A 26,495-nucleotide genomic window follows, 5' to 3' on the forward strand; every position below is an offset into this window, starting at 1 on the left:
CTTGGATGAGATGGTGGCACCTCTGTGATAACATTTAAGAAGGTAAAAAATACTGCACAACCGCAGCTGGGAGAGAGGAGTGAGAATAATTGAGAGAAAAACAACTCTGCAGACACCAAGGTCATTGAAGGAGGGGGAGGAGGTACTCCAGCAGCATGAGCAGAGATTCCCCTGCAGCCTGTGGTGAAGACCATGGTGGTGACACAAATTCTCCCCCTGCAGCTCATGGAGGGAGCACAAGGGAACAGATATCCACCTGCAGCCTGTGGAGGACCCCACACCACAGCAAGTGGACCTGTGGAGAGCCTGCACTGGAGCAGGCTCCTGGCAGAAAATGTGGTCTCTGTGGAGAAGATCCCATACTGGAACAGGTTTTCTGGCAGGAACTGTGGCCTTGCAGGGGACCAACACTGGCCCATTATATTGAGAGGCCCATTTAAAGTTATAAAAACAGTCACTACCGGGACTCCTCCCCCTGACGGGGTGGCCCAGAAAGTCTCAGTACAAAAGTGGTATGCTCAGATTGAACACTATTGTAACACTTTCTTTGTATCTGAAGGAGCTTAAAAAACCCTGGCTATACAAGAAGTAGAGAGCCTGGACGAGGGCCAAGATAAACCTGCCTCAGTCATTCAGGTGGCCCCCTGTGAACAGTCAGTTAGTGCTTGGTTTACTGATGCTTCTGCCAAAAGGGAAGGAAAAGTGTGGAAATACCGAGCAGTAGCACTCCATACCTCTTCCAATGAGCAAATTATAACAGAGGGAGAGGGTAGTGCACAAGTTGGTGAATTAATTGCAGTATGGAGCGTTTTTCAACGCGAAGCACAAACTACTTCTCCTGTTTACATTTATATTGATTCTTATGCTGCATTTAAGGGATGTACTGAATGGCTTCCTTTCTGGGAGCAAAATGAATGGCAGGTTAATAGGATTCCAGTGTGGCAAAAGGAAAAATGGCAAGACATCTTAAGTATTGCTAGCCGAGGGAACTTTGCTGTAGGTTGGGTAGCTTCCCATCAGATAGATGGGGGGTCAGTGGGAGAATGGAATAACCGGGCTGATGAGTTAGCAAGGCTAGCTCCTGTATGGGAGGGCCAGATTTCAGAAGACTGGGAATGCCTGTTAGAATGGTTGCATGTAAAATGCAAACACACAGGAGCTAAAGATCTGTACCGTGAAGCCCTTGCCCGAGGCTGGCCCGTCACCAGAGAAATGTGTAAAACCTGTATATCAGCCTGCGAACAATGTCGAAGACGACTTGAGAGGCACCCTTTAGAGGATGACCCTCTACATTTAAGGGAGGGTAAAGGCTTGTGGGATGCCTGGCAGGTGGATTATATTGGCCCCTTTAAGAGATTGGGAGGAAAACATTTTGTGCTGGTGGAAATAACATCAGGACTAGTCCAAGCAGAAGCCTTTAACAGGGCTATGGGGGAGAACACTGTGAAAGCGCTGCATGAATGGTTTGGAACTTTTCCAAAGCCACGAGAAATACAATCTGATAATGGTTCCCACTTTACTGCCAGAATTGTACAGGATTGGGCACGAAGCGAAGGGATTAAATGGGTGTTTCATACCCTGTATTATCCGCAAGCTAATGGAATTGTAGAAAGGACCAATGGTCTCTTAAAACGACTTTTGAAACTTCATGAGGGAAATTGGGATGTCCGCTTGTGGGAAGCTGTTAAAGGTATAAATGATAGGTGAGGAGTAAACGGATGCCCCAAAATAACTGCTTTTTGCCCAACGGCTCCTTCCTTGATTCCCTCATTAAAGGGACCAAATGATTCAAAGAACCCAGCTCACTTCCCAGGACAACCCGTTCTGGTGGCACTTCCTACTGTGGGAAATGTACAACAGGTACTGAAAACCCCATTGAATGCATGTGCTTGGGTGTAGAAGAATGGCTGCAGAAGTGCGGCTTTAGAATCTCTGAAGATCTGCACAATCCAGGCCTGGTATTAGAATAGGCCTGTAATCAGAATTGTACTGAAGTTGCTGTGCTGAAGTTAACAAGAAAGGTAGCCTTGAGCTATTCTTGAATCCTGAGACCAAGTAATTATGTTGTGCCAACAGGCTGTGGCTGTAACAAGATACAGCTGCTGGGAAAGCAGGTGCAGGGCCAAGAAAGATAGGGAGCGGTATGGGAAAATAGGGAGTAACAAACTACAAGGCTGAAGCACAGCAACACAATTAGCTACATGGATAGAATGCTTATTTTAGTCATGATAATTAGGGGTGTGAGAACCGTGCGTGTTTAGAGACTACTAACCAATTATATTTCTGCTTTATGAATATGCATGTGTATCGGTTCTATATAAGTAGTGTTAGAAACTAATAAAGTTGAGCAAGATGCATAACTCATATTGAGCGTCTTCTTGACTCCGGCGAACCCTTCTTCCAACACTTGGGTAGCCTCTGATGCCTTGGGAAAGGAACATAAGATAAATACCCGCTGGATAATCCCATTGTTTTAACTCTTTCTGCCTCAGGGAGGCAAGCTCTGTTGTTATATTTTTACAGGAGAACTCCGAGGGATACCTTCTGGGAGGCCATGGAAACTGGACTCTTAAAAACCCGACTCAAACTAGGATATTTTTGATCAAAACAGATTTTATATGTGTGTATGGGGGGAGGGACGTTTAGATTCTTAGAATGATCAATAGTGGGCTTAGACCGTTTGTGCTTTTTTGTATGCAAGTTAACGTTTCAGATATTCAGCCAGCCTGCTCTCCTTTCCTAAAACCCACTTAAGAGGGGTGGATAACCTGGCTGCAAAAACGGACACCTTCTGAGAAACAGACTCGGAGAGACCTAACTGGTGTTTTGGGAACAGGATTGGGGGTTCTGAATGGCATTGACTTAGAGATATTAATAAACAAATTGGCAACTACAGCTAATGATCTGGCAGGACTGCAGCTGCCTTTGCAATCTTCCCTATTGGCTCTGGGAACTAACCAGTGGCAGCTAGCAAATATGTTACCAAAATGGGAAAAGGTGAATGTGGAAGATCACAAATTGATTGTAGATACACTTGGTTGTAGAGGAATTTTTAAAAGACCGAGGACATATGTTACCATTGTCCAGTTTGGACAACCCAGGCCTGTTAATTGTAACTGCAGAGAAACTTTAAATTGTCCTTGAACCAAGCAGTTTGAGGAAGAAAACAAGCTATGCACAAACAACAAGCCAGGTGCAGAACAGGACCTGGGAACCGCAAAGTCAGCACACCCTGATCAGGCGCCTGCAGCATGCTCACCAATCAGCGATACGGACGCTCACGTGATCAGAGACTTTTATCCAATCACCTGTATGTAGAATCGCGTGAAGATTTAGTTTAAGTTATAAATATAGCCTGAATGTTTAATAAAGCGAGCTCGACATGTAATCATATTGGTGTGATTGTCGTGACTCGACCGACTCTCCACAGGGACCTTCATCTGGCGCCCGAACAGGGACCCTTTAAGATGCTTAAATGCGGTTCGCCTAAACGCGGTTCACCTAAACGCGGAAGTCTCCATGCATCGGACTTGGATTCCGATCTGGGAGCTGGAGGGTCGGAGGCGGGAGGAACCTAGAAGGCAAAAGCGAAGTCCAGAGTTCGGTGTCAGAGTTGCAGATCACACCCCTGCTGAAGTAAGACCGCGATGGAAACAGACGCGGCAATTAGGCTCTTGACAAGTATCCTCTCTAAGAGAGGTGAGAGCACTAAGGAAACAGATGTAGAGGCTTTAGTTCGCTGGGCATGAAAAAAGGATAAAATTCCTGAGCCCACATTATTATTTAGCACCACGGAATGGAGAGAAGTGGGAAATTGCCTCTGGGATAGTACAATTGAGGGAGGTAAAGAAGGCAAAGAAGCTAAAGCGTTAGGAGCTACGTGGTGGTCTATAATTAACACCCTGGAAACAATGAAGGCAGAAAAAAAAGCGGCAGGAGCTATTGAAGCATTGGGAGGAGATGTGGTAGAAAATCCAACAGAGCAGAAGGGTGATTCACCTAAGCCTTCTCGCTTGGCTACATTTTTCAGAGTTGGGCATACTCGTCTTATGAAGGGTATGTCAGCCTCTGCGTGTTCAACAGTACAGGAGTTATTAGACAAGACAGCAGACAAAACGGAAGTTATTCCTCGGGGGTCTGTTGTAACTGAGCCGAAACCAGAAGAGCCTGTTGAGCCTCCCCAGGAAGGAGGAGCAGCGAGTCCTGCTGCACCAATCGGAGCTGTGGGTGGAGCAAGGCCAAAACGGAGGGTGGCGACAGCTCGTAGACCAAATCAAGGGGGGCAAAAGCGCCATCTGATGTTGTATCCTCCTCTTCCTGAAACATCATTGGACGAATTTGAGGAGGAAGGTGGGGAGAGGCTTTGTGATAAAAATACAGAGAAATCTTTACAGGAGGTAATAGATAAATTAAGAAAACTGGAAGAGCGAGTTGAAATGAATCTGCTTACTACTCCAATACCTGTAGTTCCTCCAGTTAGTCCAACTGCCCCTCCGATGCTGAACTTGGTAAAAGATCCAATTCAACAACGTTGGTCCGGTGTTGTTCGTGATGCTATTTTGGAGGGTGACTGGCTGGTGACTAGCTTGTTAGCTTGTCCAGTAGTGGTTAATAATCTTGGTGCACATAATTGGGAGCCGCATGATTGGAAAATATTGCAACAGGCAAAGCAAACGGTCACTACTCATGGTCTGCGTTCAGAGGCTGCACAACAGACCATACAGTTTATTTTCACAGCAGACGTTCTCTCACCTGCTGATTGTGCTGGACTTGCTTCCCTGCTATTGACTCCTTCTCAGTATCTAATGTTTGAGAGGGAGTGGAAGAGACTAGCCGTAAAGGAAGCAAATAGACATCAAGATCCAAATATAGAAGATTCCTTTTTGGTGTACAGGCAGATATGTTAACTGGGCAAGGACCTTACTCTACTACGCAGGTTCAATTGCAGTATCCAATACAAATGCATCAATTTGCTCAAACTTTAGCACATCGAGCCCTTTTATCTGTGCCAGACAAGAAAAAACTGCTTCCTATACCACTGTTCGTCAGGGGGCAATTTGTAGACCATTTGTCTGCAGCAATAAAGGACAATTCTGATTTACCTTTGGATCTGCAGAAACATTTGTTCCGCACCCTCGCTTTTGAGGGGGCTAATCCAAGAACAAGAGCAATCTTAGAAACATTACCCCAAGGAAGTCCTGTAGATGAAATGTTGATTAGAGCTACTAGAGCAGAACAAAATAACCAAGCGGCTGCCTTTATTGCTGCGATGAAGGAGCAAGGGCATATAATTGCAGCAGCCTTATCAAATCATAAAGGTGAACAGCGAAAAGGGAATGATGGTAAATCAGGAGTTGGTAATTGTTATCAATGTGGTGAACCTGGACACATAAGACGTACTTGTTCAAAGACTGTTTGGTGTCACACATGTAATTCAGATTCACATGCTACTGCTGCTTGTAGACATAAAAGGTTGGGAAACATGCAGCACAGCGTGATGAGTCTACGCGCGAAGACACAAGTACAGGCTCCAACAACACAGATGAGAAATGTGGTTTCTTACACAAGCACAACCCAGCCACCTGGGGGAGTCTCGGGGTGGACATGGCAACCACAGTAGAAGTAACTTTGAATAATAAAGAAGTGACTTTAATTCCAACTGAAGTAAAAGGACCTTTGTCTAACGTGAATTCTCCAGTTGGAGGACTTTTATTAGGGAGATCTTCAACAGGAAGGCAAGGAGTAGATGTTTTACCTGGGTTAATTGATGCAGATTTTACGGGACATGTACAAGTTATGGCCTATGCATTACAACCACCTGTTACTATTCCAAAAGGAAGTAAAATTGCTCAAATACTTCCCTATGAAAGGTTTGTTACACATTGTCAATATTATGAGCAACTCAGACAACAAGGCCAAATATCTAAGATAAGAGGAGAAGATGGTTTTGGATCTACCGGACATGAGGTGTTTTTCACATTAGATCTTAATCAAAGACCATATCAAAAGATTCAATTAAAGAAAGGCAGTCAACAAATTAGTCTAGAGCCATTATTAGACTCCGGGGCAGATGTCACCATCATTAATCAAAATATGTGGCCCCAGGATTGGGAGCTGCAATCTCCAATCACCCAAGTGATAGGAGTAGGAGGTGCAAAAGCGCCAAAACAGAGTAAAGACTTGATTACATTACAGTTTGAAGATCGGCCATATGTAATGCAACTCCCACACACATTATCAGGGTTGATTGGATGGGATGTTTTGTCACAATTGGGACTAGTTATGACAACTGATCAGCATTTTGTGCCACGGCCACTGACCGGCAGCCACCCATACTGAAGATTACATGGTTAACAGAAAAGCAAATTTGGATAGACCAGTGGCCGATGACAGAAGAACGGCTGTGCATTGCTGAAGAATTGGTGCAAGAACAACTGAAACTAGGTCATATTCGACCTTCTACAAGTCCTTGGAATATTCATATATTTGTGATACCAAAGAAAACTGGAAAATGGTGAATTTTACATGATTTACGAAAGGTTAATGATCAGATGCTGGCGATGGGAGCATTGCAACCTGGTCTTCCAACTCCTACAATGATCCCTCAGAATTGGCAAATTGTCGTGATAGACTTGAAAGACTGTTTATTTACGATTCCCTTACATCCTGATGACATGCAAAGATTTGCATTCTGTGGATAACTGGCTAGCTGAAAAAGTTCACATAGACATAGTCCAGCTGGCTGGACAAAAATGCACATCGCTCTCAGCTTATCTGAAGTAAAGCAAAAATACACTGTCCTTGGCTGTTCTTGTTACACAATAACAAGAAGATTGCGGTCGGTAAAGAATGTTGCAGGTGGGAACAGATAACTACAGAAGAGAAACTAGGGGCCGGCTTGGTATTTAGGCAACTAACCAATAATGAGCTTAACTTTTGTAATATGTATGAGCTAATTATAAGAAGGCATAAAAGGTGACTGTAAGAGACAATAAACGTAGTCTGCTGATCACTCATATTGAGTGACTGTGTCTTCCCTCCGTCGCGACAAATGGCGCCCGAACAGGGACCCTAGAGAGGGCTGAACCTGCGAGCCACGAGTCGACAGAGATCGGGTACCGGTCCTGAAAGCAGTGCAGGAGGCGGAAGGGCACAGTCCCCGCGCCCGGGAGCACCTACAGAGGGTCCCGCCGGCCACGCGTCGCCGAAGTCTCGCAAAGGCTGCAACAGCGCTGACGAAGGTATGTAGAGACAAGCGACGTACGATTCGCTCAAATGCTTTTTAGAAAAGCGGAGCGTTCGGGACATAGATTGTAAAAAGGAATTACCCGGGTTATTAGCGTATGGGATAGCATCTGGGACCCCCGCGGCAGCGGCGAGCGGCGGCGTGCGGCCTGGCAGGCCCCTTCCCGGCCACGGTTTCTCTCCAAGGCGGCACCCACCCCCCTCCGATCGGCGCCATGGCGATGCAAGCGGCCAAGCGAGCTGACATCTGGCTGCCCCCAGAGGTCAATCGGGTCCTTTATATTCGGAACCTGCCGTATAAAATCACAGCGGAGGAAATGTATGATATGTTTGGGAAATACGAACCTATTCGACAAATCAGAGTTGGAAACACTCCTGAAACAAGAGGAACAGCTTAAGCTTCTCAAGGAAAAATACGGAATTGATTACAGACCCACCAAAAAAAAAAAAAAAAAAAAAAAAAAAGTGCTTCAGATGTCCCCTACAAGAAATGGGTTTCTGCCTTGAACTAGCAGACATCTCTGTGCTTAAAGAGAAGCCTTTTTGCCTTGATGGAGATAATTTATTCTGTATTCTGTATTTATGCTGTATTCTGAATGTGGAAATTGGATGGGGCTAGGAGGCTGGCTTAAAGGCATTTTGCAAACGGGATTATTATTTTTGATCATTATTGTAAGAATAGTTTTTTGATCAAAACCAGCCAAAATTATTTGTAAGCATTAGGCATATCTGAAGAGAATGCCTTTATTTGAATCAGCAGTTAAGGTGTAGTTTAGTCTGAGGCTGTGGTTTTATCTGCTTCTGGTGAATTTTTGAAGTGATGAAATCAGAGATACAAGGTATACTAAGAGTTATGAGGTAATAAGGTAATAATCTAAGTAAGGGTGCTGTCTTTTATGTCTACAAGTGCAATATGCTTTTATGTAGCAGAGAGAAACTTTAACAATAATGTTGCTTGAGCGAGATGTGCATGTGACAACTTGGGAAAAGGGATATCACAACTGGAGTGCAACAGTGTTTCTACGTCTGGCAGAGTGAAATCTTTCAAGACCTGAGTTTAGACAGTCTAAAATAAATTGTTAGTATTCAGAAAACCCATCTTAAGCCTCTTTTGCTTACATAGTGTTATGGAAGTCAACTGCTATTGTAGAGAATTAATAATTTTTTAATACATATTAACAAATACTACTATTTTAACTTGAGGCAGTTGAGTGAGAAATACTCACGTGTAGCATTTGAGGGAATGTCAGCATAAATCGCACTTACAGTAAGACTGCATTTTTAATTACAGTACTCGTTAAGCTTCGATGATGCCATAAGGCTAAGGCCTTTTATCACAGATCGGTTCTGAACTAAAAGGTGTGTGCACATGTAGATATGCACATTTGTGTTATTTTCCTTAATTGGCTACAAAGTAATATAATTAGGTTGGGGACTAGATCTTGGGAATTTGTCTATTATACTTCTGTTTGTTAAGGAACGTGCATAACATACAGCACCCATGTAGGCTTGGCTTGTGGCACAGTTGTCAAATTTAGCATAGACATTCAGACAGATAAGCAACGTACTCTTCTTGTGTGTATCACCTACAAGCCATTATGGCTTAGTGTGTAAATCTGTATGTAACTATTGAAAAATCCACTTATGAATGTATATAGCTTAGAACTAATTTTTTCCCTTTGTTAATTCTTTGATATCAATGAGGTATTCTTCAGAAAATGTATGGACTGGTTGGTTGCATAAGGGCAGTTGTTATTTGGACAGAAAATTGTTAATGGTCAGGGATTTTCCACTAAAATATTTGCAAATATTCCTAGTCAAACATCAGTTTGGTTTCTTTTTGGGTTTTGAGCTTGCATTAGTCCATGTTCAGAACTTTAAAATTACCTTTGAATTTTTTAAACTTTTTATATCACTGGAACAGAAAGAGCATCTAAATTAAAGCTTCAAGCTAACTTTATTTTTCAAGTATTTCAGGAATTATACTTCTGAACTGAGATTTTATAAGTTGGCTGTGTATTTTCCTGTGTTAAAACGCTGTTATTGAAAATGGTCAACCAAGCCTGTGTCGCCCAAAATAAAAACGGGGGAATTGTGGATAACTGGCTAGCTGAAAAGGGTCACATAGACATAGTCCAGCTGGCTGGACAAAAATGCACATCGCTCTCAGCTTATCTGAAGTAAAGCAAAAATACACTATCCTTGGCTGTTCTTGTTACACAATAACAAGAAGATTGCGGTCGGTAAAGAATGTTGCAGGTGGGAACAGATAACTACAGAAGAGAAACTAGGGGCGGGCTTGGTATTTAGGCAACTAACCAATAATGAGCTTAACTTTTGTAATATGTATGAGCTAATTATAACAAGGCATAAAAGGTGACTGTAAGGGACAATAAACGAAGTCTGCTGATCACTCATATTGAGTGACTGTGTCTTCCCTCCGTCGCGACAGCATTCACTCTGCCATCAATAAATCATGCAGCTCCAGTCAAATGATATGAATGGGTTAATTACCACAAGGAATGAAGAACTCCCCAACGATATGTAAAGCTTTTGTAAATTGGGCACTTGTTCCGGTACGGCAGCGTTGGCCTCATGTCCTGATCTACCATTATATGGATGATATTTTATTTGCCGCTGAACAAGGGATTTCAGATGATAAAATCAAGTGGCTTGTTGATCACCTTCTATCATGTGGTTCGGGTGTGGCGCCTGAGAAGGTTCAGCATTCGGCCCCATGGAATTATTTGGGCTGGCTCATCTCGGATGCTCAAATTCGACCACAGAACGTAACTCTTACTAAGCAAATAACTAATCTGCATGATGCTCAAAGGCTTTTGGGAGATTTACAGTGGGTTCATAATATAGTTGGCCTCACTAATGATGATTTGCAACTGTTTCGGTCCTGGTTGCACGGCACTGAGGCCAACAGTCCTCGAACTAGTTCACAAGAGCAGCGGGCTGCCCTAGAAGTTGTGTCCCGCAAGATTCAGACTGGCTGGTGTGGTCACCGAATGGCGAATCATCTGTTGTCCTTTTTGGTTTGTAATGTTGCCACTTCACCTTTTGCCCTTATTTTGCAATGGCAAAAGAAAAAGGGGGAGAATACGGTGATCGTTTTAGAGTGGTTGTTTTAGCCATTGCAACCCAGACATCGTATTTTAAGTCGCTCTGAAGCAGTAGCAGCCCTGGTGAGAAAAGGAAGAGACAGGATTGTTGAAATTGATGGGACTGAACCGGCAGATATCAGTATTCCAGTCAGTGGTGAGGATTATGAGTGGCTCCTGAGACATTCAACAGCCATACAGGAAGCCTTGACGGGCTATACAGGTCTTGTACACAACAACCGGCCAAAAGGACCTCTCTGGAAGATGTTAGAACATTATCAGTGGATTGCGAGGCCACTGTGCTCAAAAAAGACCAGTTGAAGGGCCAACGGTGTTCACAGATGCAGGACGAAAGATGAAGGCGGCTGTGTGTGTTTGGCAATCCGATAATCAGTGGCAGAAACACGTGATCACCGGTGAACCACGGGACAACCTTCAAACCTTAGAACTGAAAGCAGCGTGTTGGGCATTGGGAAGCTGGAACAATACACCTGTAAACATAGTATCAGACTCATTGTACGTAGTTGGTGTAGTACAGTGCATTGAAGATGCCTTGTTGAGAGAGACAAAGAACCAACATCTTGGTGAAATGTTTCTACAACTGCGTAGTACTCTTCGACAGAGAAAACATGAATTTTGTATTATGCATATTAGAAGTCATCAGTGGACCACTGGTTTGGGCGAGGGTAATGCTAGAGCTGATGAAGCAGTCAGCTGTCTGGCAATAACTCCTCCAACAAATAAGTTTGAAGAAGCTCGTAACAGCCACGAGATGTTTCATCAGAATGCAAAGTCTTTACATCGACAGTATCAAATACCCATAGCAGATGCAAAGGGTATTGTCCGCTCCTGTCCTCAGTGTAGTCATCATGGACCTGGTTTAGGGTTGGGCACTAACCCAAAAGGTCTGAAGGCACTTCAGGTTTGGCAAATAGATGTAATACATGTACCTGACTTTGGGAAGCTTAAGTATGTGCATGTCACAACTGACACCTATTCTCATTTTATATGGGCCACTGCACAAACCGGTGAAAAGGCATTACATGTGGAGAGACACTTAATGTCTTGTTTTGCTGTCATGGGAGTACCTGTAGAAATAAAGACAGACAATGGCCCAGCGTATAGTAGTCAACGAGTCGCTAGGTTTATGACAACTTGGGGAATTAAACACGTTAAAGGGATTCCTCACTCCCCAACGGGGCAAGCAGTTGTTGAAAGGGCAAACCGTACCCTGAAGGATTATCTTCAGAGACAGAAAGTATCGCAGGACATAGACGTAACTAAAGGGTTGACTAAGGTGTTGTTTACCTTAAACTATCTCTCCCTTACGGAGGGTAGAGAGGGACCACCTGTTGTTATACATCACCAAACAGCGCGAGGGAACGAAACAACTACAGTTCCTGGTTTGAATGTTCTGTATAAAAATATGGCTTCAGGCGTATGGGAAGGACCTAATCCGGTGTTATTTATCGGTAGAGGTTATTTTTGTATCTCCACAGATAAAGGACCTATATGGGTCCCTAGCAAGTTTGTGCGACCTGTATGACAAGATCAGAAGACAGAAGAGCAAGCAGACAGAATAAAATGTCTATGTTGTAGGGCAGGGGTCCTCAAACTACGGCCTGCGGGCCGGATATGGCCCCCCAGGGTCCTCAATCCGTAGCGCGCACTGGCAGAGCATTCACAGAGGGAGAATTTGTTAAAGAATGCCTTCTTTCTGTGGCCAAAGAGATGTGTCCAGAGAAGGCGGATTTATTTAGTACAGTGAGGCTTTCAGGACCTGCAATTACACGAAGGACTGAAGAAATGGGGGAAAATTTGAATCTGCAGTTGCAAAACTCCTCAAAAAAACTTTGCTGTTTCTCATTGGCACTCGACGAAAGTAATGATGTTCGTGATTCTGCACAACTTCTAATTTTCATTCGTGGGACATATGATTGTTTCAAAGTCACAGAGGAGCTTGCTGCACTGAAAAGCACCAAAGGAACAACTACAGGAGAGGATATCCATGAGAAAGTTTGCCAAACTATGAACGATTTGGAGCTGGACTGGGGTAAACTATTCAGTGTGACACCTGGTGGTGCTCCTAGCGTGGTGGGGTCCATGAAAGGAGTGGTTGCACACATTAACAAAGAGATGGACAAACGCAGCCATTCACATCCAATAGCCATACACCGCATCATCCACCAACAAGCCCTGTGTTGTAAATCACTGAAGCTGGACTCTGTCATGAAAATTGTGCTTTCTTGTGTTAACTGCATTAGATCTAACGCACTAAACCACAGAGTGTCAAGAATTTCTGTCTGAGCTAAATGTTGCCTATGAAGATATTCTGTACCACACAGAAGTCCATTGGCTGAGTCGAGGGAGAGTTTTGAAATGATTTTATGACTTACTTCCACAGGTTTATGATTTTGTGCTTTCTAAAAACAAAGAAGTACCAGAGCTCAAAGATGCAGAATGGAAATGGCACCTTGCGTTTCTGACAGATGTAACAGAGCTACTCAACAATTTCAGTGTCCAGCTTCAAGGAAAGGGGAAGCTCATCTGTGATATGTATTCACATGTGAAAGCATTTCAAGTCAAATTAGACCTGCTCATTAACCAAGTAAAGGAGGAAAACTTCTGCCATCTCCCCACAACTCAAAACCTGTCTGCAGAAAAACCAGCAGCTACATTCCCAAACAAAACGTGTATGGATGTACTAGAAATGTTGCAAAGGGAGTTTCAAATTAGATTTAAAGGGCTTCGTCTCCATGAACAGGACATGCAGCTTTTCTGGAACCCATTTTCTGTTGACATTGAAACTGTTGATCTGATTTACCAAATGGAATTGGCCGAGCTACAGACTTGTGACTCGCTGAAAGATGCATTCAAATCAAGCAGCCTTACTAATTTCTATGCGTCTCTCCCCTCAGAGACATATCATAATCTCAGGAACCATGCACTCCAAATTGCAACCATCTTTGGCAGCACCTATGTCTGTGAGCAGACTTTTTTCCCCGAATGAAACATCTGAAATCTCCAGTCAGATCCAGACTAACTGATGAACACTTGCATCACTTGCTACGACTGGCAGTGACAAATATGGAACCTAACATTGACCATCTCATTAGCCAAAAGCAGGCCCATAGTTCACATTGAAATATTATTTGGTTTTGTTGATTACAATTGTTCTTCATTATAAATATTGCATTCTTTTTCCTGTTTTTGTGCACTACTACAAATAAAATATGTGCAGTGTGCATAGGAATTTGTTCATTTTTTTCCAAACTATAGTCCGGCCCCCGACAGTGTCTGAGGGACAGTGAACCGGCCCCCTGTTTAAAAAGTTTGGGGACTCCTGTTGTAAGGGATGTAAACTGCAGGTATTATGCCCATGTTATGCAATGTGGGGTAAAATGGTACTGTAAGCCAAAGTTTAAATGTAAATGGTATGAAGGGTGTATGGACAGTAAATTGAGTACTGTGCGTTTGATTAGTAACCAGGCATGAAGCAAGAGGAAACATACGACTAGTGCAATACCATGCTGATTGGAGACAGTACACATCATCAGAATCTGTGAAAGCACAGATTTGTGGTGTAGAACGTAGTAAACTCATTTTTGTACTTGAAATTTGGTCTATTTTAGAGCAGGATTGGGAAGAAAGTAAAAAGATTTGTTTAAAACTATTTGGCTGGAAAAGAAATTGTAGAAATTGTAAGAGTAAACATGTTTGAGTGGTGGACTTGGTTTGCGGTCTTGATGAATTTTTTACCCATTGGCCAAAGTATTTTTGACATCTTGCCTAGGACAAACATATGGGTGACGTGGGCAAATATCACGGGAGTAACAGACTTTTGTTTAAGTCTGCAACAGGCAGACAACCCCTTTAGAACTTGTTTAATTGGTATTCCCCTGCAAGAGAATGAAACAAATGTTGATGGGTTTTGGAATATTAAAGCAGTGAATCTGACTTCCAATCAGAATGGTACATGTATGAGTCCAAATGGACAATATGTTTGGCCTTCTCTGCGTAATGCAGCGTGGCAGAAGACAGTTATTGAGAATTTAAATCAGCCACATCATTTACCTTTGCAGGAGCTAGACCTATTGGCTAGCGTTGTACCTGTTGAATATGTTAATGTAACTGCAACTGGTATGGCAGACTGTACCCGCATGTCATCACCACTTTAACCCGTGAATGGCACTGGAGTAATTTGGTTTGGTGACCCGTGGCAGTTATGGCTAACACGTCCAGGTGAACGGGGGTTTTATACAGGGTTTCAAAATCTAACTGGTTCACCTATTTGGGGAGAATTGAAAACTGGGGGTTTCCATATAGATGTACCAGGGGGTTATCAGTTGCCACCGAGAGTCTTTCTGATATGTGGGGACAGAGAGTGGCCAGGGATTCCTTTGTATCCTGTCGGTGGACCATGTTATTTAGGGCGTTTGACTTTGTTTGCTCCACGTATGAAAGACTTATTAAAAAAGACTCAACAATCTCACAGATCACGGAGGACACTGCGCACTTTTGATGAAACATGTAATGACCGAGTCGATCTACAGTCTTTAACAGCAAATGTCCTAGCCTCCATATTTATTCTGGGGGCAATGACTGCATTATATGCTAAGAATATGCGAAGGTTAGCGTGCTGGGGAGAGAAACAATTTAATCTTACATCACAGATTTTAAGTTCATTATTGCTTGATGTAGATAGTGTTAGGCATGCTAAATTGCAAAATAGAGCTGCAATAGATTTTTTGTTATTAGCACATGGACACAGTTGTGAGGATTTTGAAGGGATGTGTTGTATGAACCTTTCTGATCATTCCATATCGATACACAAGAAGTTGTCAAAATTGCAGGAAAACATGAAGCATATTGCTGATGATAATCCCTTTGATGAATGGTTGAGAGTATTGGGGATAACAGGTTGGTTAAAGATGTTATTGATGGAAGGAATACGCTTTGTTATAATCATTGTTGTAATGTTTTTAATTTTTGGCTGTTTATTTTTTTGTATAAAGGTTGTGAATCTATTGTGAATCAGGCATGGGTTGTCCAAAAATAAAAAAGGGGGATGCGTGGAGGAATTTTTAAAAGATCGAGGACATATGTTACCATTGTCCAGTTTGGACAACCCAAGCCTGTTAATTGTAACTGCAGAGAAACTTTAAATTGTCCTTGAACCAAGCAGTTTGAGGAAGAAAACAAGCTATGCACAAACAACAAGCCAGGTGCAGAACAGGACCTGGGAACCGCAAAGTCAGCACACCCTGATCAGGCGCCTGCAGCATGCTCACCAATCAGCGATACGGACGCTCACGTGATCAGAGACTTTTATCCAATCACCTGTATGTAGAATTGCGTGAACAGTTAAAGTTATAAATATAGCCTGAATGTTTAATAAAGCGAGCTCGACATGTAATCATATTGGTGTGATTGTCATGACTTGGCCGACTCTCCACGGGGACCCTCTTCACTTGGTATAATCCAGAATAATATTTCTTTGACTCTTAGTTGTATCCAGGCCTAATTATGGATATAATCGGTGGCTGCCTCGATTATTAGAGAAGGTGAAGGAGGCATTTTCCCCACTGAAATTCGGAAAATAGTCTGGGATAGTGCCACTGACTTTGAGAGGAAACTCCAATCCTGGTGAAATTTGGTAAACTTTACTTATAACCCCACCACAAACATTGCCACCGCTTTCGTATTGACAATATCCCATGCGTCAATAAATGTAATCTACCCCATTATTGCCTTAGGGTTGAATCACAATGGAACCATACTCTATCCTTTTGAGCATAGAGTATGGGCCCAAAAGGTGGATGAGAAATGGCAAACTGTAGATTTGGAATCTTGTATCGTGCGGGAACAACAAGGGTTCATCTGTGAAGGCAAGGCAATCAGAGCACAGGACATTTGTTTAGACACTACACAGAATATCTGTCATTTCGAAATTCGTTCTGACGATAACTCTGAAACAGTGCTTGTATATATTGGCAAAGGTTGTGCATGTTTGAGGACTGCTTGTAATTCTTTATCTGTAGATATGGTGATTGTGGATACTAAGAATCATTCGAATTTTTGTGTTTCTAATTTTATTAACATCACTGAATATGACTTTTCCTATTTAGCCCCAGTCACATCTCATCAGCTCTTGAAATTTAATTATACACTGATTCACGAATTGCAGCCTGTACCCATTGAGATGAATCTCACCTTGGTAAAACAATTGTTACAGCATCAAGACTTGATCAAGATTCTGGAAAAGGTTAGAGAAAACAGACAGAAAACCCTGATAACTGTCCATCACAATGTGGAAGAAATACACCATGTCTTGAGAAGAGTGAGAAAAGATGCAGAATATAGATGGTGGGACACGCTTTTTGGATGGCGACCGACTGCTACTGGCTTCTTGAACAAGTTGTGTCACCCTATTGTTGTTCTTTTGATATTGGTCTTGATCGGTCTTGTTTTGTCAATGATATTGTATGTTTTAAATTGGAAAATGGTAAAACAATTGACATATTTGACATCTGTAATCAATGCACATAACTTGCTGAATATCCCCTCCAATGTGGACATCCCTAAATCTACTGACACAAGGAAAATTGTGCAAGACCTAAACAGATTTATGTTGAGTCATTTTTATGAATATCATTTGATTATTGTAAATTGTTTGATATAAAGTTGATTATTTCCCCCCTTCTTTTACTGTCTGTCATTCTCCTTTCCCCCTTTTTCTTTCCCTATCCTCTTTTTCCCCTCTTAGAGGGTTATATCGCTGCCACGTGGTCCTGATAACAATGTTGAGCCACGGGATGGTGTAAGAGTCAGTCTAAAGAGAACGATATTGTCTCAACATTGCTAACAGAGACCTGGAGATGGAACGTGCTCCTCATGGACACTGAGACCCTGAAGGAAAACTGCATGGTATGGGGAGTACTATGCCGCTCCCTAATACCCAGCGCTGGAAGGAACAACTACGATAAGGTCACAGAACAACTGTTGTCATTGCGACAAACCATAACACGTGTGATAACCTTGCTCGAGAAGGCAGAGACTGACAACAAACCATGGGCCAGAGGAGGAGCAATGTGTATTACTCAGCATAAAAGAGGACTCTTTAGCAACCGAATTTTAGGAGATCTCCCCCACCAAGGATCACAACGATCGGAAGGACTGGTGGGACGCTGCCTGGACCTGGGACCATAGGGACGCCTTGGACCCATGGTGGTAACTATAATCCTCTTTCCTTTTTACTTTATCTTTTCCTTCACTTTCTATCTTTTTACCTATCACACTCCACTTTACAGGCAAATAATAAAATTGTGCTGTTTAATTGAAGCATAACACCTTAGTATAGTCACCTTGATTTTTGCACTTCAAGATCATAGTAAACAAACCATTACAAGTCCACTGAGTGGACCATGACAGTACTGAAGTTAGACTAACAGGTTTGTGTCACAGCACTCTCCAAACTATCAAGCTGCAACAAGGTCTTTTACCATCTCATACCAACACATTCTTCATGCCAGTCCCTCTACTACCCTCACCTCATCCAGGACCTGCTCCCTCTTCTCTTGCTTCTTCCTCAGCTGCTCTCTCTTCATTGGCTCTCAACCACTTAACAGAACCAGCCACACCTGCACCTTAACTACATTGGCCAACCCACCACCCCTGAAGCCAACCCACAGTTGTATATTATCAATGCTAATTAACCCAGCTTCATTCTTCTACAGGTCTGTAGTTCCCTGGGTCTTCCCTCATGCCCTTCTTGTAAATTGGAATTACAGCAGCTAGCTTCCAGTCAGCAGGGACCTCCCCAGACTCCCAAGACCTTTGGCAGATGATCGAGAAGGGTTCTGCCGTAACATCCACTAGCTCCTTCAGAACTCTGGGATGAATCCCATCAGGCCTCACGGACTTGCGAACATTCAGCTGATATAGCTGGTCCCCTACAATTTCAGTGTCTGCAAATGGAAAGTCACTGTTCCTGCAGCTGTAGTCCTCCAACTCAGAGGACTGGGCAGCCCAAGGTCTATCAATATTACTTAAGACTGAGGGAAAACCTGCACTGAATGCCTCTGCTTTTTCTTCATCCCTATTAGATCATGTTCAACAAGTGTTGGTCCAATGTTTCCCTTAGACCTCCTCTTGCTATTGAACATACTTTAAAAAGCTTCTCTTGTTGTCTGACACAACACTGGCCAGTTTCAACTCTAGTTGAGCTTTGGCCTTACATGTCTTCTCCCTGCATATATGAACCACAGCTGTGTAATCTTCCTGCAAAGCTTGACCTTGCTTCCAGAGATTATACATTTTCTTTTTCCTCTGAGCTCCACAAGGAGTTCTCTGTTCAACCAAGCTGGTCTTCTGCCCCATTTGCTTCACTTCTGACACAATGGGATAGCCTGCTCCTGTGCTTCTAAAAGGTGTTTCTTAAAGACTGACCAGCACTCATGGACCCCTAAGCCCTCAAAAACAGATTCCTAGGGGACACTGCTAACTAGCTCCCTGAACAGCTTAAAGTTTGCTCTCTTGAAATCCAGGGTAGCAACTCTGCTGTCCTGTGGAGGAATAAGGCTGGGTTAATTAGCATTGATAATATACAACTGTGGGTTGGCTTGGGGGGTGTGTGGGTTGGCTGATGTAGACAAGGTGCAGCTGTGGCTGGTTCTGTTAAGAGGTTGGGCAGCCAATGAAGAAAGATCTAGAGAAGGAGATACAAGGAGAAGGCAGCAGAGATGAGAAGTGGAGGGACTGGCATGAAGAGTATGAAGAAACAGCATGAATGGTAGGTGGATTTTTGAGAGCTTGTGGAGGATTGGTGGCTGTGCTGGGGTAAGGCGTGCTAACTGCTTGTTGAAGTTAACTTGCTATGTGATGGTAAAAGAGATTGTTGCAGCTAGCTAGTTTTGAGAGTGCAGCAACACTGTCCTTTTTTCTTATTACACTGAAAATTTTAAACTCAACCACTTCATGGTCACTGTGGCAAAGACAGCCACCTACCAACACATCTTCCACGAGTTCTTCTCTGTTTGCAAACAACAAGCCTAGGAGGGCATCTTTCCTAGTTGGCTCATTGAGTACTTGTGACAAGACATAATTTTTGTTCTGGTATAAAGGAAAAATATATTCTATGTGAACATGATTTCAAGTCTTGGAAATAAAATTTATTTTTTAAGATTTTACTGTACTGGGTCTGGTTGGGATGCAGTTAACTTTCTTTATAGCAGCCTCTATGGTGCTGTGCTTTGTATTTGCGGCTAAAGCATCATTGATAACACCAATGTTTTGGCGACTACTGAACAGTGCTTACACAGGAACAAGGCTTTCTCTCTCTTCCTTCCCCCAACAACAAGTAGGCTGAGTATGGACAAGAGACTGGGAGGGAACGCAGTCAGGACAGATGACTGCAACTGATCAAAGGGATATTCCATACCATGAGATGCTATGCTCAGAAATAAAAGTTCAGAGAAAGGGGGAGATGTTTGTGCTTATGGTATTTGTCTTCCCAAGCAACTATTATGCGTGCTAAGGTCCTGCTTTTCAGGAAGTAGCTGGACATCTGCCTTACTGATGGGAAGTAGTGAATTAATTCTTATTTTTGCTTTGCTTGCACATGCAGCTTTTGCTTTCCCTATTAAACTGTCATTATTTTGATCTTTTCAACTTTCTTCTATTCTGTTCCCATACCATGGGAGAAGGGAATGAATGAGTCTGGGTAGGCATTTGGCTGCTAGCTGAGTTCAACTCACCACATCTACAGAAATGAAATTTTACTTCTGCTTATAAGTATTAGACTATATTTGAATAATCAAAATAAAATTTGATTAACTATGCCTTTTCTATTCTCAAACAAGAACTACCATGTAAAGTTTGAATGGATAAGCTAAAATAAATTGCTAACGCTAATAATGCATCTTTTTTAATAACTGTTGAGTGTGTGGCTGTATACAAACTCCATAAAGGATAATGCATAAATAATTTTCTGTGAGCTAAGTAATGTACACAGTGTTTCATAAGAACAAGGTTAAAAGAAGCAAGTCCCAATGATGACAGATGAGAGAGGAAGAAGGCTATTATTTTACTATTAATTTAAGGTCCAAAAGGAAGGGCAGCTAGTACCTGAATTTCTTGGCCAGCGGCAGGTTATCAGCTCTCACAGAATAAGTATTTGGAACTATTAATATAATTATCTGAAATGCCAGTCTTTATATAGCTCAACTTTTCTCTTCCTCCAACTTACATTTGGCATTGTATTCTGTATCGCAATCGTGGAGGAACAAAAATATAGAGCAAAATGTAAGTTGAAAAATTAGCAAGTTCACTATACCTGGCAAATATGAAAAGTTCAGTTTTCACATTTGAACATTACAGTGGAATAATCTGGAATTTGCTTTTATGTATTTATACAACAATTAACTTAGCTTTGAAACCTGTCCTTAGTATAATAAAATCAATGCAAATTAGTTATTTCCTATTTTGATAATTTTTATATAATCCTAAAACAGTAATTTCAATAAGTATATAGGTATTACATATATGTATAGGGAATAAATCAACATCCTCTTGGTAGTGCCCCCCCCCCCCCCCCCCCCAAAAAAAAAAAATAAATTACAATGTGTAGGGAAGTATACGTTTAGGGACAACTTAGTTACTTTTATAGTGACATAACTACAGTCAAATCTTAGAAATACTTGATTTATTCTCTGAGTGCACTTAAAAGTTTGGCCAGTGTTAGTAAATCATGCTCGGAAGATCTAGTGTTGATTCAGTATTACTTTCTTTTACAACAGGGCTAACCAGACATACAGACAATTATGAGTCTGTTCTGCCTTCATTTGGAGGTGGTCACACACAAGTAGCACAGCTGTATTAGTGCAGGGCAGCACCATAGCTGATAAACCTCTGTAACACAGCCATATGGCTTCCAGATCGGAGCCAGTTATCCAAGCAGCTTAAAACAAGGAAGAGTGAACTTTGGTCTGAGTACGTCAATATAGATCCTTACATGGCCTTAATGTACATACCTCATAGACTGAGCTCTACAAATAGAGGATGCATATTTTGCTAAAAACTATAGCCATAAGAATTTTCTGAAAAGTTCTACTAAATTACTTGCTTTAGAAAAAGCTGGTTTAAATTTTAATTACAAACAGAATTCATTAGAAATATTTCATATGTAGAATTTTGTGTTGAGGTAAATTTGGTGAAGAAAATGAAGCTTAAAGATACTATTTTTATTAAAAGTTGGCTATTTATCATCTATGGAAATAGATGGCAATACATAATTCAAACTGTTACTCTACTACTGTGGGGGAGTATATTTTTAAAGCCAGCATGCAACTGATTAATTCAGCATGTAATTGTGTGTAAAGGAAATTTACTTCCAAATGTGTGTAACATGATTTGTATACAGAACTATACATAACTTTATTTATAAAGAATTTACAGGTAAGGATGCAAATTAAATTTTGCCAATATATCTCATTTTCAAAGATTATTCCTTGATGCATGCTTTGTGGTCAAGGAAACTTAACAGTAACTGGAACTTACTCTAAACTTAAAAGTACAAACTTCAACAACAACACAACAAACAAAATAAAGCAGTTGCAATTACATGTTTGTTCAAAGCTAAAATTGAAACAAATAAATCAAATTATCAAAAATTACTTTCTTTTCAAGACATTGTCTACTACTTCCACCTACTCACAAGCTTTCTTTTAAACAGGCAGAGAAAGGTCCTTTGTGCTGACTAGGTATTTTCTATATTTTGTTTCTTATTTTTATATTTAAAAGGCTAGATAAATGTTCTAAAGTATTCACTGGGCTTACACACAGTTTAAAGATATAAAACAGCAATAACTTAATGAAAACACATGAAAATCTTTTCCCACTCCTACTAATGAAAGAAAAACTATACCTGTGCTCGCTTCTCCATGTCCTGACAAGTACCTAGTTGTTCTTCCATTGCAGCTCTGATTTGCCTTGCCTCATACTCTAACTGCCTTCTGGTCATATCAGTTTGCAAGGAGAACTGAAATTGAAGTACAAAGAAGGCATTTTAAATAAGGTTGATATAAACTATGTATTTCTTTGAACAAAAGCAAAACAATTCCATTTACACACCAAACTTCATAAACAAAACATGAAAATAGACCCTTAATATATTACTACATTGTTAAAAACAAGAACACATAATATTGTTAAACCAACAGACTACCTGCAAGTCTTGTCAAATAACTAAAAGCCATATAAACATTGAGACAACATAATCATTAACATTTTTTTAACTATTCTGTTTTTTTTTAACATAGCTGTTGAATTTTTAACCTACAACATCACTTAAGGAAAGGTACTCCAACCAATATATTTTTCAAGGCATCAGCAAAGCTAGTTTATAATTTTAATGTTTATTTTAATAAGCAGGTCTTTGCAACTTAGGGAAAATACTTAAAATTAGCATGAAAGGTGATTTAAGTTCAACTCCCTCAAGCTTTATTTTAAAAGATTGCAGAAACATAGAAAAGTCTAGGCTGACAGGAACTTCTGGAGATCACCTGATCCCACCTTCTGTTGAAAGTAGGGCCTTAGATTAGGTTATCCAGGCCCAAGTCAAGACAAGCTTTGAATATTTCCAGCAAGGCAGATTGTACCATTTCATCATATGTACACAGGCTAGTTATTCAAGCATGTGGAAAACAGTAACAGGTACAATAAACATGTTTGCTCAGAAAAGTGAATTAGTTGATATCATCTTTTGATACACATGATTACCTTTAACTGTTCTTGCTAGATGAATATAACTTTAATTTCATTTTATTTGCCACTGCCGTATAGCTATGTATTTGAAACCACTGACTTGTCAAGAAATTTTTTAATGTCATGGAGGATTAGAAGGTCCATCACTTAAATATCAGTGAGAATTGTCTTTCTGGAAAAGGACAACATGAGCCCTTTCCAAAAAAGGTGATGAGCAGCTGTAGTTAATTTTATGAAGACTTTTCTCTAGTCTGCTCTCCAGCAAAAAGATACTAGTAAATAGACCACAAACAAAAAACAATGACTGCATGAATGTATGAAAAACAAAATCAGAAGGCATAGTCATTCTTCATTATTAGGAGCAATTATACGCAAGTATAAGATGACTGATAAAATTTACAATCTTTCAGGAAGAAGTTTTACAAAGCACCTAACTACTTGTGGTGGGTTGACCCTAACTAGTTGCCAGGTGCCCACCAAGCTGCTCTATCACTCCCCCGTCTCAACAGGACAGGAGAAGAAAATATGATGAAAAGCTCATAGGTCAAAATAAGGACAGGGAGATTACTTGCCAATTACCATTAGAGGCAAAACACACAACTTGGGGAAGATCAATTTAATTATTTGCCAATTAATAACAGAGTAGGATAGTGAGAAAATAAGAACAAATCTAAAAACATCCTCCTCCCTTCTTCCCAGACTCAGCTTCGCTCCTGATTTCTCTACCTCCTCCCCCTGAGCAGCACAGGAGGATGGGGAATGGGGGTTGCGGTCAGTTCATAATACTTTGTCTCTGCTGCTCCTTCCTCCTCACAACTCTTCCCCTGTTCCAGTGTGGGGCCTCGTACATGGGACACAATCCTTCATGAACTTTTCCAATGCGGGCCCTTCCCATGGGCTGCAGTTCTTCACAAACTGCTCCAGTGTGGGTCCTTTCCACAGGATACAGTCCATCAGGAACAGACTGCTCCAACATGGGTCCCCCATGGACCACAGATCCTGCCAGAATACCTGCTCCTGCTGGAGTACAACCTGCTTCACCATGGTCTTCTCCATGGGCTGCAGGGGAATCTCTGCTCTGGCACCTGAAGTACCTCCTCCTTCACTGACCTTGGTGTCTGCAGAGTTGTTTCACGTATTCTCAGTCCTCTCTCTCCCAGCTGCTGTTGTGTAGGGCTTTTTACCCTTTCTTAAATATGTTATCACGGGGGCACCACCAGCTTTGCTGACTGGTTCAGCTTTGGCCAGCTGTCTTGGAGCTGGCTGAAACTGGCTCTAACATGGGGGGAACTTCTGGTGTCTTCTCCCAAAAGCCACTCCTGTAGTGCCCCCCTCCTGAAAACCTTGCCACATAAACCAAATATGCTACTATATTTCACCATCAGTCTTAAAACAATGCTATGTATTACAGGGACATGGCAGACCTTTTGGTATTACCATAGCACCATATTATTTGTGGTCACTGACAAAAGACAGAAATTACCTTTGCTGCTTTGTTCTAAAGGTTCTCCTGGTATGGAAAAAGGAAAAACCAAAGCCAGTATACAATAGCTACTCTGTTCCACCAATAATATGCAGAGATCTTATGAAGGCATTATTAATTACCCTTTTTGTTCTGGAAAAGGGTCTTAAAAGAAGGTCAGAAGGAAGCCTTCAACTACAGACATATGAAAAGAAAGGTAAAGCTTGAAGCACAACCCTAGTGCCCGACTGTATTCTGGTAGATGCACAGAAATGAGAAGGTTGTGAATTTCAAAGCATGAGACAAAAATGTGAGCTGAACTGAGAGGCAGAGATGTGAAATTTTGAGGAAACTATGACAAAGTTTAAAAGTTTTATTTATTCTTAGAAAATTAAATTATGGCTGATGTATTTTTCATTATTGCTAGAAGTCAACTCTTCACTGTTTTTTGACAGTTATTTAGTTTGCAGATAAACAAGTCACCACCAGCAGGTCTCCCAAGACTTCACCAAGGTCAATTCAGAAAGCCAACAAGAGAGATAACAGTCTACAAATATGTAAAACAGTGCTAAAAAAGAATGGGATCTACCGTTCCACTGTGGATGGAATAAATAGTGATGGACATAAATTGCCACAAAAGAGATTTAGTATAGATGTTAAGTAAAACATTCTAATAATATGAAAAGCTAAGTTAATTGATTACCTATGAAGTTGAGGAAACTTAATCTTAAAACCTATGACACATTTAGAGTGACACAGATACAGCCAACAATGCTTTTGGGAAATGGATTACGTTTCTTCAAGGTCTTTTTCCTTCTTTCTCCCCTTGTCCCTGGTTTTCTGATTAACTTGGCTGTGACTCAATATTAGATTTGCTGAAGTTCAGCTGTTTCACCCCAGCCACTAAAGTGTTTCCATATTCTATTTCTACTTCCAGGAAGCTGTCTAGTTCTGACAGTACTGCGTAAATACAGCTAAATTGATTCCTGAGCAAATATGGCTCTGTAAAGATGGGCAACCAAGTCTTCCAATAACTGTATGTACTAAAGAATGCACTGCAAATATATCCAAGCTGCTGAGGTCTGACACCAGGAAAATGTGTATTATCTGGGATATCAGAGGTCTTCGTTATCCCAGAAAACAGTGACTTGACTATAGTTTGGAGATGCCAAGGTAAAAGTTTACAGGGGCGTTAATATCTGCGTAGGCTATAGCACCATTTTACTCAATGCTCTGAAATTAGAGCTCCTGTTTAGATGGTCTCTTAGGCTAATATTGCTCTTAAAATTAAAAGAATCCATAAAATAAAAGAACTGATTAAAAAAAAAAAAGGCCTTTGGGGGATACAGTCAAAGAAGAAACCTACTGACTTATAACTCATCTGTCATAACTTTTCAGTGCTCCTCTCTAGCACTGACATTCATACTGATAGGTATGAATTTTAGCAGGTAAAACAACATCTGAAAACCAGGGAATTGCAAAGGAAAAAATACATTATTTAGTCTGAATTAATTTGCATAGTGAACAAAAAAATGCTTTAACTGAAAACAATAGTAGAGAACGGCCATAAATTCATAAAACATATACAGCATCTAAACAGAGATTGTAGCATCAGATACATAAATGAGCATGCTGTAGTTACTTACTTTTTCAGTAAAGGGAATACTATCAATCCTCTTAGTAAGGTCCTGAAGCTGAGCATAATACCAGTCCTTTTCTTTCTCTTCCTTCTCAAGCTCCCCAAGCAACAGAGATCTATCAAAAACAAAAGCCAGAAATGCCTTACTACTAGAGTCTTCATTATCAAATACAAGTACAGCAATAAGCATTGATACCTATATAAAAGGTGAAATAATGAGGTTTGATGAAGATGGCACAAAGAAGTTAAGGTCGGTTCTGTTCCCTGGCCCTCACTAATC

At 41.3% G+C, this 26,495-nt stretch overlaps 1 protein-coding gene across 2 annotated transcripts in view; it reads right to left on the reverse strand.

Moving 5' to 3' along the window:
• Nucleotides 1-26,495, reverse strand: part of LOC119140640 (adenomatous polyposis coli protein-like) — a 79,643-nt gene that overhangs the window by 51,212 nt on the left and 1,936 nt on the right. For both annotated transcript variants that reach the window (XM_037372130.1, XM_037372129.1), the window contains exons 2-3: nucleotides 26,223-26,331; nucleotides 22,276-22,389 (exon numbers count right to left, since the gene is read on the reverse strand). In XM_037372130.1, coding sequence (XP_037228027.1) covers nucleotides 22,276-22,389; nucleotides 26,223-26,331 — 223 coding nt within the window. The remainder of the gene's footprint in view (nucleotides 1-22,275; nucleotides 22,390-26,222; nucleotides 26,332-26,495) is intronic.

The sequence above is a fragment of the Falco rusticolus genome, chromosome W, assembly GCF_015220075.1.
Source record: "Falco rusticolus isolate bFalRus1 chromosome W, bFalRus1.pri, whole genome shotgun sequence".
NCBI classification, from domain to species: domain Eukaryota; kingdom Metazoa; phylum Chordata; class Aves; order Falconiformes; family Falconidae; genus Falco; species Falco rusticolus.